The following is an 18352-nucleotide window of genomic DNA, read 5'->3' as shown; positions in this document are numbered from 1 at the left end:
ACATCTGAGGAGGTCCAAAGGCATTGCTGTTTGCTTGCTTTTTTGTTTTAACACTATTGGCTCTCAGCCTGGAGGAGGCAGGGGTTGGAGGAGGTAGCAAGAGCCAACTAAGGCCTCAGGCTATGAATGTGCAAGAACTTTGCTGTAGTTCAAGTCTGGCAGGGCGAGTATGAGAGGAAAATATGAAAACAGTTTTTCTCCTCATTCTGTTATGAAAGAATTCTATCCCCTCTCCAAAAAACCCTGAGAATATCTTTATTAAAATTTTGACTAATACATAGTCCTTGTTAAAAGAAAGTCAAATAATTTCAAGAATGTTAAAGGCCACTGTTATTAACCACTGTTTATAGTCGGGTGTATAATTTCAGCTGCTTTCTAGGCACATATCAATATATATGAATTTTAGATAAGGGGCTTTGGTTGGTTTACACTAGAAGGCTGATGTGAAGTCATACAAATGCCGTCTGGGAGATGAAATGTCTGCTGCTGATGATTAAACCAGTATAGGAGGCTCTCTTGATGCACGCTGTGGAAAATAACATACTTCAATATTGCTGCAAGGAACTGCTGGCTTGCAAGGAAGACCAGCATCAGGAACAGTGCTTCTTGCTGGGTGTTTCTAAGTCCTAGACTGCCTTTCCCAGCACCTCCTTTCTTCTCTTTCTCTCTCCCCGGGAACTGGTCCACTTGGCTTTCTTCTCAGCTCCATCTGCCCGCAGCTTTGGACTCTTCTTTACTCTCCGGTCCACCGTCTCAAAGCCGTTTCCCTGTCCTCCTGCCCCTGACACAGATTCTTGAGAGTTTTTTATGGGCTCTCCCTGCTAGGAACTTCGGAGAAACATTTTTGACTTTTGAACCCCAGGGAAAGTTAGATAATGTGTTTCAAGGAGTTCATGTCCTTCAAAGTGGTAATGACATCGCTTCTATTTAAATTATTTAAAAATCAATCAATATGTTGTTAAAAATAAAAATTCAACCGAGCAAATTTAGAGATCTAATTGGCTTTATTCAACCACTCATGAATCAGGCAGCATCCCATCTAGCAAATAGAAAAGAGCTCTGAAGAAGTGTACAAAATGGGAGACTCTTACAGGCACAAGGAGGCAGGACAAAGAAGTTATTCTAGGGCCGGCCCTGTGGCTTGGTGGTTAAGTGCGCGCGCTGCGATGCTGGTGGCCCGGGTTCGGATCCCGGGTGCGCATCAAGGCACCGCTTCTCCGTTCATCCTGAGGCCGAGTCCCACATACAGCAACTAGAAGGATGTGCAGCTATGACACACAACTATCCACTGGGGCTTTGGGGGGAAAAAATAAAATAAACAAAATCTTTAAAAAAAAAAAAAAAAAAGAAGTTATTCTAGAAAAGAGCTGATTGTTTCAGACAAGGCAACCTTTGGGGGATAGCAGGAGTCTATCCAGAGGATTAACACACTCGTGCAGACCAGGAAATTCTAGGCTGATTGGTTAAGATTACATTCCTGGGAGAGGCTGAAACTGCAATTAGGATAGGTATTAAGCCTTGGTTTGGTGACTCTATTTTGGGCCTATTATCTCTTCTTTAACAATGTTAATTACTTAAATTACTTAAATAGGTCTTCCCTACATATAGCATGGTCATCGCCAAAAGGAGTCCTCTATTCGCTGCAAAGACAAGCCAACAGGCAAGAGGCAAGGTAGTAGGAGAGAAAGGGTCTTTTTATTACAGCTTGCTAGCAAGGGGTAAGATGGCGGATTAGTGTCCTAAAGAATCATCTTAAAACTACAAAATTTTGAAGCAGTTATGTAGGGCAAATGGGCTGAAAGAAAGGGGTCTCAGAATGTGACCATCTGGTGTTGTAGTCCTTGAAATGCTGGATCATCCCTTTTTCTTCTCATTGGTGATGGATACCAGCATAGGGCTCCTTTCTGGAGGTTGTTACACTCCTGGGAAAACTTAAAGAGTAAAGTTACTGCCGTATCGCAATAGGGAGTTCTACGTATAAACCAGGGCTAAGGAAATAGCAGAGTATGTATATTTCTAACAGGCAGATGCGTACTTATCTAGGCTGCGTGCAAACTAAAGCATTGCTGACAAGCAAAGGGAGTGTCTTGTGGATCAAGGTCATTTATAATTCCAACATGGTTCCCCTCTACAAGATGGCTTCCCTTATGCTAACCTATGCTAACCTTTGGCTGTATTTATCTTACCTATTTAGGCAGTGCTAACAGAATGATTTGAGAGCTTCCTGTTGTGTGTTGAGTAAGCATGCCTTATAGTAAAGGAGGTGATGCATTTATTTAGGTGACTAACGCTGTCTTAGCACATTCTTCCAGGGACTGCCTTTATTTTGCAATATCTCATGGGCCAATCAATGATAAGGCTACCCTTAACAGACCCTGTAACTCCAGAGAGAATTGATTCTTGGCTTCGGATGAACATATGGTTTGGTCATGGTATTGATGATTCTATAATCTTCACAGAATCATTGATGCATGTAGCTCGGGCTGCAAAATTACAGGTAAAATCCAGGCCTTCTATATAGTGAAATCGCTCATTACCAACTCTACTACTTTAGTCACTTTTCTCTGATCATTTAAGACCGTGCATGAAATGGTGGCATCATAATTGGGTAATCCCTATATATATATATATATGCAGTTTTAGGTCTGTCTTGCCTGGTTTCCTATCTTTCCTGGGTCCACATTTTCAAGGACTCTAGCCATGGCACTCTTTAACATCAAAGGCTTTTCTTCTGATGCTTCCTTAGTTTCTAGTAGTAAATATCTCTTTGGTGCAGCTAGATATAGGCAGCAAAATTCTTTAAACCTCAGCTCTAAACTACTCACCTTAACCTTAGTTTTTCCAAGATGATCAGTCTCTGGGAGATCTCAGGCAAATCATTCAAGGAAACATAAACAGAGCAAGTGCACTCTTCCTCTGTAACCTTCTACAGGAACATGTGTAGAACCACTTCTGACTCATCAGCCAGGAAAAACCCCCCTACTGAGGGAGATCTCTGTGTTATATTCCAGTTGGCATCTTCAGCTATTTTTAAACAGTGTGCCCTTTTTCTTAGAGACCAAAGCTATATTCTATGTCTCATATATCTCTCATGACATTGGCTGAAGTTCACGCTATGTCTTGAGGTTTCGGGACAACATGAGAACTCAGGTATTTGGAGGGTAGTACTCTTCTTTCCAGGATGGCTCTGAAGAAGACCATCCATTTTCCTCAGGACCTTTGACCTCCTGGTTTGACTGCTGTCTTAATAAATTCTTCAAGTAGGTCTGAAACCATATAATAGTTTATAAACCATCAGCTAAGATTATACTAAATCTATAAGAATCAATTGCTTTGCTCTTTTTTGCATCTGCACTAGGAATTGAATAGAATAAAGAATTCCAGCAGCTAATCACAGGTGTATCCTTGTGGCCTGTTGCCTTGCCCCATCTCCAATCATCTAGGTATCTGATTTTAGTATTTTATCCTGTAAGATAATCTGTTTCATTGATTCAGGTGGACAAGTATTTATAGGCCTTTTCTTTCTCCTGTCCTAAGATCTCAGAGCTACCAGAAACTTCAGGGGGATCACTAAACAGTTCTTGGATTCGTTTTCCATTTCTCAGAGTAATCACCTTTAGCCTGATTGAATTCTCTTCAATAGCAACTCAAAACTCTTTGGCCCTGAATCTTATTTCCTAAGAAGAAATTGGTCACATATAGTCATATATGGTTTTCTAGAATCCTCCAGTGAACGCTCTGAGAATTTAACTTTTCTCTCATTTCCAGGTCCCAACTTTCTTCTGCCAGTTGTCCATCTTAAGAAACATGCATTTCGAATCCAACTTTGAATGACTCAGTAACATTAATCAGAATGTGTGGGTGGGATAGCAAGGAGAGAAGAGACTGGAAGGAGGAACTGCCCAAGAAGAAAAACAAAACAAAAGAATTTCTTAATAGGGGACTTTCTACTAAGAAAAGGAAAAGGGTTCTGTATATCCAGTAAATGGTTTTAACCAAGACATCTGTGATTAGACTTGACATTTCTTAGGATAGGAATTTTGTGTTATCAGTTTGTTGATTTCAACTCTATCTTTTTTCCCTCTATGACTATCCTAATTTTCTTAGAAAAATTCCTTTTGCAAAGTACATATCTGACATGGATGTATTCATAAGAAATGCTTCAGTTGGGATATTGATTTAGTTGCAATAACAGTGGCTTAAATAAGATAGTTTATTTCTCTCGCATAACAAACTGAGGTATAAGAAGCCCTGGAATAATATGGGGCTCCACAATCACGTGGGGCCCAGGCTCCTTCTACCTTATTGCTTTGCCGTCCTCAACTATCACATGCTCCAGCTCCTGCTATTATGTCCATACTCCAGCTAGCAGGAAGTAGGAAAGTGGAAAGGGAAAGAAGATTCTTTCCTTTTAAGAACATGAGCTGGAAGTTGTAAGTGGAAGCATATCACTCCACTCATATTCCATTGGCCAGAACTTACTCAAATGGTCACCATACCTAGCTGCAAGGGAGGCTGGGTAATGTGGTGTTTAGTTGGGCAGCCATGTGCCCCTAGATAAAATTACATTATTATGTAACAAGGGGAGGAAAGGTGTTGGGGAATAACTAGCAGTCTATGCCAGATAGGGGGAGAAGAAATCTTGTCCATAGTTTGGCCTGGGAGCAGCAACAATTAATGGAATCTGGAGAAATCAAGATACTTATAACCTGCCTGATACAAGATCACTGGGGAGGCTGATGATACCTGATTCTTTTCCACCAGGAGTGGGTATTAAAGTGTTTAGCTAAGCTATTGTGAAACTATTATCAGAAGTTGTTGGGGAGAGGTTGGGGGGAATTATCCCATAAGAAGGGATAATTTCATGACATGTATTTTATTTCACAAGAAAGTAGAATCACCATGTGAGGATAACCATAGAACTTCCCTTCCCCCAAAATTATTTATATAACCAAAGCCAAACTGGATGCAGTGTGTCAAGAAGTAGGTAGTGATGTTTCAAAGAGTTTCTCAGCGAGCCAGGGGATAAGAGGGGCTCAGGAAGAGGCCATCAGAGGAGCTGCATGGTATATTTACAGAATTGGTAAAGCCCAAGGAACTTTCGACTCTTCAACAGTTGAAGGACTGATAGAATGGTGGAAGTTCTATCGACATAATGACTGTCAGAGCTGGGAGTGGGGGTGGAAGAGACCCCTAGGTTTCTAGAGAAGTATCTTCATTGCTCTTCCTCAGAGCTATCCAGCTTAGGATGAAGCAGTTGCTTTTGAGTTTCAAAAACTTGACGGCACAGTTTTTAACAGAGGAGTAGTGTAGACACATAGAGGAATTAAACACTTGCTGGCAGAAGCACCCCAGCTCTTCAAGGCTCTTTGTCAATTAGTTGAGAGACGAGATCTCATTCCCGCCCAAGGAGAGTGCTGTTAGAAAAGAACAGCTATGTTTCCTTAAACAGTAATTAGGAACAGAGAAGGAGCTCAGTAGCATATGATGGCCTATATGGCAATCACCTGGGAAGGGGGAAGCACAAAGCAACTGCTGACTTCTTCTTATTGCTCTGAGCTGGGGAGGTCTTCCAGCAGTTCGAGAGAAGACAAGAATATTCAGCCTCTACTATTAACATTGGGATAGATAAAATCAAGTTATTATCCAAGATCACAACAATGATGATGATGATTAATAATAATTATTACAGTCATGATTCTTATCACAATATGTTTATGCCCCACCTATGTCTAAAAGGGATCTGAGCTAGCTTACATTAAAAAGCACAGATACACTAAAATATAGCCAATTCGAACTATAATAAAGAAAACTTAGCTAGAGAAGTGGGAAAAGATAGGGGAGGAAGATAACTTGTAGCAGAAAACTTAAGATAAACAAAAGTACTGCCAATGAGAACAAAGCTTGAGGTTCCTGGCAGCCAAAGCAAAGAAGAAAACACAAATAGATTACATAGTTCTCATTGCTGAGTAAGAAAAAACACACCAGTTAGTAAGGAGAGGCTAACTCTGTGAAGAATTGGCTTTGTTGGATTTTATTTGAGACATGGAATATCATAATGGATAAAAGCAATGTTAAAAATTGCAGCTACTTTTCTTTTGACTGTTTCTTTATCTACCGTCCTTAAAATCCATATTAAATCTTCATTTTATAAGGGCAATTTTTAGGAGTAGGGATATATATGTGTGAGTATACATACATATATACATACATATATGTGTCTATGCATACAAAAATACATATATATGTGTGTGCATATATACATATATATGTTTATAAACATATATATATGTATGTGTGTATATATATAAATTTTCATTATATTCTAGAGATCTGGCTTTACCCAGAAATAAAGCTTGGAGAGCCTTGAGAAATTAGTGGTAAGTATGTTCCTAGAATATCATCATCAGTTGGCTTGGTTAGCAAGCCCCCCCCCTTTTTTTTTTTTGTGAGGAAGATCAGTCTTGTGCCAACATCTGCCAATCCTCCTCTTTTTTTTTTTTGCTGAGGAAGACTGGCCCTGGGCTAACATCCGTGCCCATCTTCCTCCACTTTTATATGGGACACTGCCACAGCATGGCTAGACAAGCCGTGCGTTGGTGCGCGCCCGGGATCCGAACCGGCGAACCCTGGGCCGCTGCAGCAGAGTGCGTGCACTTAACCACTTGCGCCACTGGGCTGGCCCCTAGCAAGCCCCCTTTAATATAGGATAATAATGTATTTTAATTAATATAGACTTTGGTACAGATATACTAAAGTCACTACTGCCCTCTAGAGATGTTCAGATAGTAGCAGAAGCTTTTCTAGCTCCATTTTCCTCAGAAATAATGCAATCTTTTTGAAAATGTCATGGTTTTCATATAACTAAAGACCATGTTACCATGAAGTAAAACCCAAGAAAAACTGACTTAAACCATAATGGATTTATTGTCTAGGTAATGAAAGTCCAAAGGAGGGCAGGGTTCAGGGCTGATCAATCCAGTGGCTTAATGACATCATTGAAGACCCATCTGTTTCTGTTATTCAGTTCTGCCAGCTGCACACAATCAGTTTCATCCTAAAGCTGGATCCTCTAGAGAGAGAAGGTCCTAAAAGGTTCCAGAAATCTCTCTTCATGACTCCTTGGTCTGAAGTGGGTTAAATGCTCTTCCCTGAACTTGTAATGTTGTGGGGCGGGTGGGTCATTTGTGGTTTAGCTTAGGTCTAAGCTTCCTGTCCAAGTCTTAGAGCCAGGATTGGATTCAGCTTCTAGCAACATACGTGAGATGATCTGGAGAGGTGTGACACCTCAAATAAAATCACGGTATTAACCAAGAGAGGATCTTAGGGAAGTGGTCACAAAGTCAAGCGCAGCATCCAGCACCTGGAAATTTCAGCCTGTAACTTGGACACAAATAGGTGGAAAGATTTTTTTAAATGATTTTAGTATTTTTATATTCTATTATTATTATAGCATTAATTGAACTCCATGAGAATGAAGAGAAATAAAATCCACCTATTATACTACACATTTATAAAAAAGTCCATTTTTCCTTCAAGTTTTTACACACTTAGTATTTTTTAAAAATATTTAATTGTGATAATAGCATGGAAACAATTTTGCATTCTGTTTTTATTACCATTTCAATGGCTGTATTATACTCCATTAAATGAATCGATGATATTGTAATTTACTTCACCATTGCCTCTCTGTAGGATATTTAGGTTGTTTGCAATTGTTTGATATTATAAATAACCCAGGTGACATTTTTATGCATGTGATTTTTGCCTTCTTTGGGACTCATCTATGTCAGAGTATGATCCTTGATACAGATTTATATACAATTACCTATTTACACAAGAATGAAGAAACTTGAAGCTTCTTTTAAGATGGTGGCCTTTTGAGTTTATCAAATGCTTTTGCAATTCACCTCCTGACTCAGATATTAAACTCTTCAAATAGAGTTTTCTTATAAAGACACCTTATAAACTTGCACAATCCTAATTGTGTGGATTAATTTTTGGAAAGAGAGTCAGAGTCCCTAATCAGAAGGATTTTGAGTGGGAGAGTGGTATATTAGTATAATGTAGAGTGGTGGCTAAATTCCTGGTCTTTGGAGTAAGGCAGACCTGAGTTTGAATCCAATTTCTATATGATCTTTGAACAAGTTACTTAATAACATTCGGGATCTCAGTAATCTGCATAAAATGCAGATGGTACTTCCTACTTGATGAGGTTTTTTCAGGATTATGGGAGACAATGTACGAAAAGCCTGGTGAATTATAAGTGTCAGTGATGGTGGTTGTTATTATTATTCAGCAACTGTGAATTTGATCTGAGACCAAGGTTAAAAGACATGATATAGTATGTGTAGGAGAACTTAATTTCTGTTTAAGAGAAAAAAAAAATCAGATATTCTGTTTTGGATGGTGAAACCATCACCTGGTCTCTGAATCCCCTTCATTGCATTCTCATGCAGTCATCGTCCAGTGCCTGAAAATTTCCTGGGATGAGGCCCTCACTCCATCAAAAACGTAGTAACTGACATACTGATATCTGATATACTAACTCAAATTCTGACTCCTTTCAGCTCCCACCCATTCTCTGGTCTAATGTCACCTTTTGAAACACACAGAGCAATTCCACTCCTTCACTGCATCTTAAAGGAAGGAATCAAAAGGCCAGCCAGGGCAGGAATCCCTGCCACGTGATCCTCAGCAGGCAGTCCTTTGCTGACACACTCAGAAGTGAAATGGATGTTTGTGAAATGGTCCATTTCATAACTGAAAGCACTACGAAGGTCTGCCTTTTATGGAGCTTAAGTTTTCCCCCCTATAACTTCTACCCCTTGGATATAGTTCTGTCCTTGGAGATGAACAGAATTAGTTTACTGTGGAGGCCAACAGATTTGCATTTGAATCCTGGTTCCATTAGTTGTTCACCTTGGGCAAGTTACTTCAGCTCTCTGAGACTGGAAAATAGGGCTAATAATAGCACCGAACACTTAGGGTTGTTGTAAGACTAAATGAAACTGGCATATCAAGCAATTAGCACAGGGCGTATAACAGGTGTTCTGAGGTAATAAATGGCTCCTCTGGTTGTTTCTTTCTGAGATGGAGAAAGTTGATGGTGGAATGGATAGGCTGAGTCCCTGTCAGATTCAGAAATCTCTGAACCAGGTGTTCCAGTTAGATAAGCTGGTTCTTCCTAGTAAAGTCCAATGATGATCCTTAATACCTGAAAAGAAATTAATAGGATGGAATGAGGGGAGGGAGACACCAGGAAAGACTAAGTCATTTTCAATCTTCTTCCACCATAATACGCCTGAGGAATGTGATCCCCTCCATGAGTGCCAGTGATTCACGAGGGTAATGAATTCAGTGATTTTCCCCTGGGGTGAGAAGGGGTGCTCTAAGAGGTCTTTGTAGTTTGTAAAGCTCTACCAATCCCAGGGAGGTTCTGAGAGCCCCTTGGGAGAGATGTTATTCCTTCTTCCCCACTCCCAATCTTGAGAATCACTGAAATAGATGCTGAAAAATCCCCTGCCTTCTTGACAACTCTATCCAAGACAGGTAGGATTATATTGCGACAGATAAAGGCAGTGGTTCTAAGTGTGGTCCCACGGGCTGGCCCCGTGGCTTAGCGGTTAAGTGCGCGCACTCCGCTGCTGGCGGCCCGGGTTCGGACCCGGGCGCGCACCGATGCACCGCTTCTCCGGCCATGCTGAGGCCGCGTCCCACATACAGCAACTAGAAGGATGTGCAGCTATGACATACAACTATCTACTGGGGCTATGGGGGGAAAAATAAATAAATAAATAAAATTATTAAGTGTGGTCCCAAGACCAGTAGCACCAGCATTACATGTGAACTCATTAGAAATGCAAATTATTGAGCTTCATCTAGACCTACAACAGTGTTGTAACAAGCCTCCCAGGTGATTCTGATGCATGCTAAAGTTTGCATATCAGTGGGCTTATTAAAGGAGAGAGAGACGTAGGAGCTGGAATCATCACCCCATCTAGCAATCTCAGGTTTCCTCCACTCTGCTTTTAGATTCAGACTGCTGCAGCCTCCAAGCCTGATACCCATCTGATGTACTGGATAGATGACTTGTTAGGGAGATTCAGTTCTGCCAGCACCATTTCTGCCCTCACACTGTGTAAGGGTTACTGGTTGACCGTGCTTGCTCCTTAGGCAAGCCAAGGATTAGCTTTGTTTCTCTTACCCAAGGCTTATATAAACTTGTTGTTCTCCTCTTTGGACTAAGGAATATTCCAGCCTCTTTCCAACATCTACTAGGTAGAAGTTGTCCTTGACTATTTTGATGACATTGCTGTTATGGGTCAAATATGGAGTCATACCACTCTACTCAGTTTGAAAATGATTCGCTTATTTCATTCTACCCTGTATCAGTTTTTTATCTTTCCACTTTTGGTTCAGCCCAATGAACCAACTGAGAACCTATTAAATACCAGGCACTATGCTAAATGAATAAAACACAGTCCCTGTCCCTTGAGGAGCATACAGTGGGGTGACTAGGACTACTTGTTGAGCATCTACTGTGTTCAATGCATTCTAAAGACATCATCTTTAATTTTCACAATATCACAAGAAAGGTATTGTATTCCCCACTTAACAGATGCGAAATCAGAGACTCAGAGCCCAAGTCTATACTATAAGTGGCAGAGCTGGGATTTGAACCTTGGTCAGTCTGGCTCCAAAGCTCGTGCTCATTCTACAACAATAAGTTCATTCTGGGACATCTCTTCCTCAATAGAAGTTTTTGAGAATAGAAACCAATGACACCTAGGAAAGTGTTTTGCACATAATAGGCTTTGAGTAATGTTTATTTAATGAATATAAAATGTGTCTTTAGAATAATCAGGTTGAGGGCCGGCCCCGTGGCTTGGCGGTTGAGTGCGCGCGCTCCGCTGCTGGCGGCCCGGGTTCGGATCCCGGGCGCGCACCCGCGCGCTGCTTCTCCGGCCATGCTGGGGCTGCGTCCCACATGCAGCGACTGGAAGGCTGTGCAGCTATGACATACAACTATCTACTGGGGCTTTGGGGGAAAAATAAATAAATAAAATTATTTAAAAAAAAAAGAATAATCAGGTTGATAGACTGATAATATGGCCTACTAAGTGTCAATTTGGGATATGAGAAATAGTCGATTTTCATAAAATGGTGGGAGAAAGCACCCCTCATCTCATGAGACAAAGTATAAAATTCACAAAAGTAAAAATTAAGAAGGAAGAGAGGGTATTTGGATGGAAAGGAAGTATTAAATAGGTACCAAACCAGGTTTAGACCCTAACTTAGAAGGTTTTTAAGGTGGCTTCTTGGTTTTTCTGTATGTATGTACTTCAATTAAAAAGTTACAAAGAACAGTGAATATTGAATTTCTGAGTGTCAGCAGACATTTGAGAAGGTGAAGCCATTTTTCTCAGAATACATAGTCCTTACTGTCTTGGATAATAATCAGAGATGTTATGCCTCCATAAAGGGTTGACAACGAGTTTGAGCAATGTTAACTCTGGGCAGTAACTTAGAATTGGAAGATTGGAGAAGAGAAAAAGCTATAGCAATGAGTTCCACCTAGTGGCCATTTAGAAGAAGTCAGCCTGTCATTAGGAAAAGTTCTGCTCACTGGCCATCAGTTCTGTGTGATGGGCTCTCAGCAGTTAGAAGTTTGATTTCCAGCCCGTTTTCCAGATCCAGAAAAGTTGAGCCTGAGACCTCCAGATACTAAGGACAGGTAATCACAGATTTGAGTTAGAGAGAATTAAAGTCGTTTCTTGGACTTAAGAGAGTAGGATGGAGAAATGTAAATAATGCTTCCCTTCTTTGCTGATTTCTCTCCTGGAAAAGTATGATGTTGCTTGGGCCTAATATGGGACTACTCATCGGCCCCTCTTTCCTCTAAGACCATGGACATACTCCAGTCCAGCCCAAGCCATTCCCTCTCCGGATGGGTGGTGGAAGAAAACATGGCCCAAGATCTGAAAAAGGAAAATTCTTAAAAGGAATTGCTCTCAAGAGGCTGACAAATCCTACTTAAAATTTGTTTTCATTTGTTTGTTTGTTTTTTGAAGAAGGGTGGCCCTGCGCTAACATCTGTTGCCAATCTTCCTCTTTTTCTTTTTTCTCCCCAAAGCCCCAGTACATAGTTGTGTATCATAGTTGTAGAGTTGTAGCTCTTCTATGTGGGACACTGCCTCAGCATGGCTTGATGAGCGGTGAGTAGGTGCGTGCCCAGGATCTGAACTGGTGAACCCCGGGCCGCTGAAGCAGAACATGCGAACTTAACCACTACGCCACCGGGCTGGCCCCTACTCAAAACTTTTATGTAATTACAGACTTACAGAAAAGTTGCAAGAATAATACAAAGAATTCTTATATACATTTCACTCAGGTTTCCCAAATATGAACATTTTACCATGCTTAATTTTCCTCTATCACTCTCTCCCTCTCTCTCTCCACACACACACTACTGTTGGAGAGTAAATTGCAGGCATAATTCTCCATTACTCTTAAATAGTTTAATGCGTATTTTCTTTTTTTTTTTATAATTTTATTTATTTATTTATTTTTCCCCCAAAGCCCCAGTAGATAGTTGTATGTCATAGCTGCACATCCTTCTAGTTGCTGTATGTGGGACGCGGCCTCGGCATGGCCGGAGAAGTGGTGCGTCGGTGGGCACCCGGGATCCGAACCCGGGCTGCCAGCATCGGAACGCAAGCACTTAACTGCTAAGCCACGGGGCCGGCCTCTAATGCGTATTTTCTAAAAACATTGATCCAGTACTATCATCTAATAAACAGACCTTATTATAATTTCACCAATTATTCCATTAATAACCTGTATAGTAAAAGAAAAAGAAAAAAATTACAGTCCAGGATTCAATCCTAACTGCGCATATTGCACTGAGTTTTCATGTCTCTTTAGTCTCTTTTAATCTGGAACAATTCTTTAGTCTGTCTTTGTTTTTCATGACCTGGCTAAAATTTTGAGTAACAAAATAAATCATAACATTAACAAGTCATAACCTATAGAAAAAAAACAAGAATTCATACTGACATACATAAATTAATAAATAAATGAGAAAAAAAGGAGAGCTCTTGCTGAAGAGAATGCCAACTAATAAATGCAGAAGAAAGAATGGAATGAGAAAAATCACCATTTGATAACCATAATAGTAATAATTATAGGCAAAAAGTCATCAATGGATGCTAAAACTAGTAGGTGAAAGATTGATGAGTAACAGGATGTTTACATAGCTTCAAAGTATCTCCCCACAATATACGTATTAATTACAAAGAGAAAAATAATAATTTTACATTGAAGAAAGCTGGAAAACACCACCTTAACAAGGGATCTGAGTTAACATCACGAGTAATGATGCAATTAGACAATATGTGCCTCCTGCTAGCATGCCCTGAAATGGACATACATCACTTCTTTGGTATTCCTCACCAAAATGCATAACCTGAATTTAAAACAAGGAAACATCAGGCAAATCTGAATTGAGGGACAATCTATAAAATAAATGGCTTATACTCTTCAAATTCTGCCTTTTAACTAGAAAACGTATAGCTTCCCTTGACAGCCCTACTTTAGACTAGATGTGTATGTTAGAGTGGTTGAGGGAGATCCAGTTCTTCAAGGCAAAGGCCAGGTCTTTTTTGATCTGGGGATGCTCTGAGTCCCTCTCAGGAGACAATGGTGCCCATCAGGATGCACCAAGGCCAGAGATGCCACCCTTACCTCTTACTCCCATGGCTGCAGAGTCACTGATTTTAGGGTCCAAGACATCACATCTCCATTACAAAGTGTTTGGCCAGGGCCTTGGAGTACTCTTTGGAGGCGTTTTCCCAGAGGCATAAATATAGGACAAATAAAAGGAAGCACTACCTGATGCACAAGGCAGGAATTTCTTGGCTCTGGGGAGTAAAAACTAGGAAGTTAAGCTGATTCAGGAAGAGGAAAGTGGATTTTCAGAACGAGAATGTCAAGAGACAATTACTGGGTAGAGTTCAGTCATTCTGAGGTGTCAGGAGGAGAGGAGGAGACCTTGTAGCTAGAACTCTTCCATAATGCATCCTCTGGTTTCCCCAGTGCCACCATCAGCCTCCCCAGCAAACTCTAGGGGGTAGGTCTAATGGGATCCCATCTAGATAGTACCTCTGGCCCCAGGGCAATGTGCTTTCCTGTGTCCTCTGGAGAATGGAGATGGGAACAGTGAACAGGACACAGCCTCTTGGGTTGGTTTCTAGTGACCTATGGAATGACAAGCTCCAGTGCCTATTACTACACCAAAGTGATGTCTGAGCTCTTCTTACATACTCCATCAGACACCGGAGTCTCCTTCCAGTCCATCAGCAGCATGGCAGACTTCTGGAATGTGAGTATGAGATCTCTTCTATTCCTCCCTTCCCCTTCTCAATGGCCTGAAGCCACAGGCCAGGGATCAGAGATGTCAGACAGTGGATCAGGCCGTGTCCAGAGACCAGGTCAGTCTAGGATCAAGATGAGTCAAAGGGGTCAGACTAGAGTTCAAGTGGAGGAAGGTGAGTGATCAGGATTTTGATCAGGGAGTCAAGCCAGTAGTTAGACTAGTACTGGGAGTTGGAGCTAAGGCTGAACTTCCAAATGTATTTTAAATAAAGAGGTCAAGATCAAGATATGGTCAAGGTTCATGGGTCAGCTGAGGAGCCCAACAGAAATAGACTGGAGATAAACTGGGGGTGGGGGGGCGGTCAGGGAATGAGGGCAAAGCTCATTCTAAGGGTAGGGGTCAGGATGAGGCTGGGTCAGGCCCAACCCAGCTCGTGGTCCAGTTTGCCCAGGGGCCACTACTGGACAGTTTGTATTGGACCAAATGGTACAACAACCAGAGCCTGGGTCGCGGCTCCCACTCCTTCATCTACTATGAGAACCTGCTACTGGGGGTTCCGAGACTGCGGCAACTGAGGGTCCGCAATGACTCCTGCGTGGTGCATGAGGACTTCCGCGAAGATATTTTGAACTGCTATGACGTCTACTCTCCGGACAAGGAAGAACAGCTCCCCTTTGGGCCCCTCAATGGCACAGCGTGAGTGAGTCCCCCCACCAATGTCGCAAGGCTTGCCCCTCTGAACCTGACACCATCCCAATGATTAGGAACCACTTCCACTGAGCCTTAAAGAGCCATGGAGGCACTCAGGGGGCTGGGTGGGGACATCTCTCCAAGTCTTATCTATGACTGTTTGGAAATCTCAGTCTGGGTCACTCAGGAACACAGAAGGTACAGAGCCATAGCCTCTGGACTTGTTTCCACACACAGGTCATAGTCACATTTGCCCAATCTGGAGATAATCCTGCCAGAGAAAGCATTCTTTCTTGCCCAGAAGTCCCTCAGGGGTATGGAGAATGGACGAAGCATTGATGCTGCCACATGAGTCATGGTTGGAAGAGTCTGACCCTTGGAACTGATTTGGGGAGCAGCAAGGGGTCGAGGATGGATGAGAAGTTAGGGAAGAAAGAGAAAGAGGGTAGATAGGATAGGAAAGAAGGGGAAGGAAATAAGGGTCTAGGGAGGAGAGTATGTGGACAGAACAGAGAATCAAGGGGTTTAGCAGCTAGGTGCACAACCACAAGAGCAGAAAGGGTCTCTTCTGGATTGTGTGGGCCAGGTGCTTCCCTCATCGGGACTACTCAGACTGGGGTCAAAAGTGGGGCTTTGGTTTCTCATCCATAGTCTTGGGTGACATCGTGAACAATTAGGATATTTACATTTGAGTTTCAGTTCTGCCACTAACTAGCTGGATTATCTCAGACATCTGAGTCTTAGTTTCCTCATCTGCAAAATGTGGATAATATTTAACCTCCCTTCTCAAACAGTTGGTAGTATCAAACAAGATAATATATGTGAAATATATACTGTATGTGATAGGTATAGATAATATATGTGAAACTGTAAAGCCCAGACAATCATAAAGTGTTGCCATTGCCTTGGGAGATCAGCTTTTGGGTTGGCTCAGACCTCTCTGTTCAAATGACTTCTTCCGTGGCAGGTGGACATACCACTCACAGGATGAGCTGAGGGGCTCCTCTCACTGGGGCCGGCTCACAAGCTACAGTGGAGGTGGCTACTACCTGGACCTTCCAGGATCCCGACAGGCCAGTGCAGAGGCACTCCAGGACCTTCAGGAGGGCCTGTGGCTAGACAGGGGCACTCGGGTGGTCTTCATTGACTTTTCAGTCTACAATGCCAACATCAATCTTTTCTGTGTTTTGAGGTAGGTCTCCTTTCCTTACTGCATCCCTCCATCCATGGTTCCTGGTTCCCTTCTCCTCTGCTTGATCAATTCTTTTTTTTTTTTTTTTTGCTGAGGAAGATTGGCCCTGGGCTAACATCCGTGTCCATCTTCCTCTACTTTTATATGTGGGATGCCTGCCATAGCATGGCTTGATAAGTGGTGCTTAGGTCCGTGCCCGGGATCCAAACCTGCGAACCCTGAGCTGCCGAAGCAGAGCACAAACTTAACCACTTTGCCACCAGGCCAGCCCCTTCTCCTCTGCTTGAGACCCTTCCCTAAACTTGTGCCCTATGGCAGGGGTGGAGAGGGGAGGGAAAGGGAGGAACTGTTCCAGCCCAACCCCACCAGACATCTCCCCCTCCTCCCACAGACTGGTGGTGGAGTTTCCAGCTACAGGAGGTGCCATCCCATCCTGGCAAATCCGCACGGTTAAGTTGATCCGATATGTCAGCAACTGGGACTTCTTTATCATTGGCTGTGAGATCATCTTCTGCATCTTCATCTTCTACTATGTGGTGGAGGAGATCCTGGAGCTCTACATCCACCGGCTTCACTACCTTAGCGGCATCTGGAACATTCTGGACCTCGTAGTCATCTTGGTGAGGGACAGATATCTTGGACTTGGGACATTTTGGGAGGAGGAGGGTGATCCATCCTGATAGGTGCTCCAAGTTCTTCCTTCTGGAGTCCCAAGTCCTCCTTATGACTTCTGGTCAAATTACTGTGTAATTTGCTCCCTAAGCAAGAGGCTATGTTCCCCTGGGAAACATAGGGAAGCTGTGGGAAAACACTGTCTCCCAGATCCCCTCTCCCTCTGGCCTGTAATCCAGGCTCTGCTCTTTTCCTTATGTACTTGATATTCTGTTCCTCTCTGTCTCATGCCTTTATGACCCGTCCCCTTGAAATTCTTGCCTTTTCTCTTCTCTTCTAAAATATTCTGCCTCTTCATCTTCATCTCCTTCCTATTAACAGGACACATTAATTTCCTGACCAAGGCTGGGAAGTGGTGGGGGAAAGAAAATGACTTGGCTCCAGTTCTCTATAGTCCTTCACAACCTACATATTTACCACTTCAAAGCCCTCTCTTGGGCTTTAAGACGTTCCCCAAACATCCTATCCAGTTTCATTTGAACGTGAGATAGTCAACAACTCAGCAGGGAAGGATATTTTTCTCACTTGTCTTACCTACCCCAGCTCTCCCCTGGGACCTCATTGTTGAACTTCCCATGAGATCCCCTTGACTTCTCTGACACCCCTGTGTTGACAGCTCTCCATTGTGGCTGTGGGCTTCCACATATTCCGAACTTTAGAGGTGAATCGGCTGATGGGGAAGCTCCTGCAGCAACCTGACATATATGCTGACTTTGAGTTCCTTGCCTTCTGGCAGACACAGTACAACAATATGAACGCCGTCAACCTCTTCTTTGCCTGGATCAAGGTACTCTGGGACTCCTCACCCCCAGCTCCACCTCAGGGCACTCAGTCTCTCTTCCTCACTTGTCTCGTTTTCCTTGTCTGGTCTGGCAACTCCTGTGGCCTCCATAGGCCCCTGGAGTGGACTGTTCAAAGCTTTTCTTTTTTCTTACTTCATCACTTGTTTCAACATGGCCCTTCCAGATATTCAAGTACATCAGCTTCAACAAAACCATGACCCAGCTCTCCTCCACACTGGCCCGCTGTGCCAAGGACATCCTGGGCTTTGCCATCATGTTCTTCGTCATCTTTTTTGCCTACGCTCAGCTCGGCTACCTGCTTTTCGGGACCCAAGTGGAAAACTTTAGCACTTTCATCAAGTGCATGTGTGTGTCCTGCCCCCTTCACTCCTCCCTGGCCCCTCACCCTCCAGCTCCATGGGTGTATGTATCCTTAGGGAAGTTGGGCATATGCGTGCGTGCATGTCTGTGCTTAAAGCGTTGGTGTGAGAGTCTCCTGAAGCCCTGGTGTGTGTGTTCAAGTATCTGTGCACTTCACTCTGTATCAGATTGAGTTGAAGGTGCAGTGAGGGGTCTGCCTGACTTCACTGAAGAGCGGTAGTTAGGAAAGTGGGGTGGGGGTGTGGATTGGGGTCAGGG

The 18352-nt window shown here is 42.7% G+C and overlaps 1 protein-coding gene across 1 annotated transcript in view; it reads left to right on the top strand.

Moving 5' to 3' along the window:
- PKD2L1 (polycystin 2 like 1, transient receptor potential cation channel) overlaps positions 1-18352 on the top strand; it is a 35007-nt gene that overhangs the window by 11728 nt on the left and 4927 nt on the right. Inside the window, exons 3-8 of the mRNA XM_004427950.2 lie at positions 14256-14383; positions 14820-15073; positions 16035-16259; positions 16651-16879; positions 17548-17718; positions 17898-18079. Coding sequence (XP_004428007.2) covers positions 14256-14383; positions 14820-15073; positions 16035-16259; positions 16651-16879; positions 17548-17718; positions 17898-18079 — 1189 coding nt within the window. The remainder of the gene's footprint in view (positions 1-14255; positions 14384-14819; positions 15074-16034; positions 16260-16650; positions 16880-17547; positions 17719-17897; positions 18080-18352) is intronic.

The sequence above is a fragment of the Ceratotherium simum genome, chromosome 6 (genome assembly GCF_057802395.1).
Source record: "Ceratotherium simum simum isolate JZ-2026a chromosome 6, ASM5780239v1, whole genome shotgun sequence".
Classification (NCBI taxonomy): Eukaryota; Metazoa; Chordata; class Mammalia; order Perissodactyla; family Rhinocerotidae; genus Ceratotherium; species Ceratotherium simum.
This window is presented reverse-complemented; position numbering and strand designations above follow the sequence as displayed.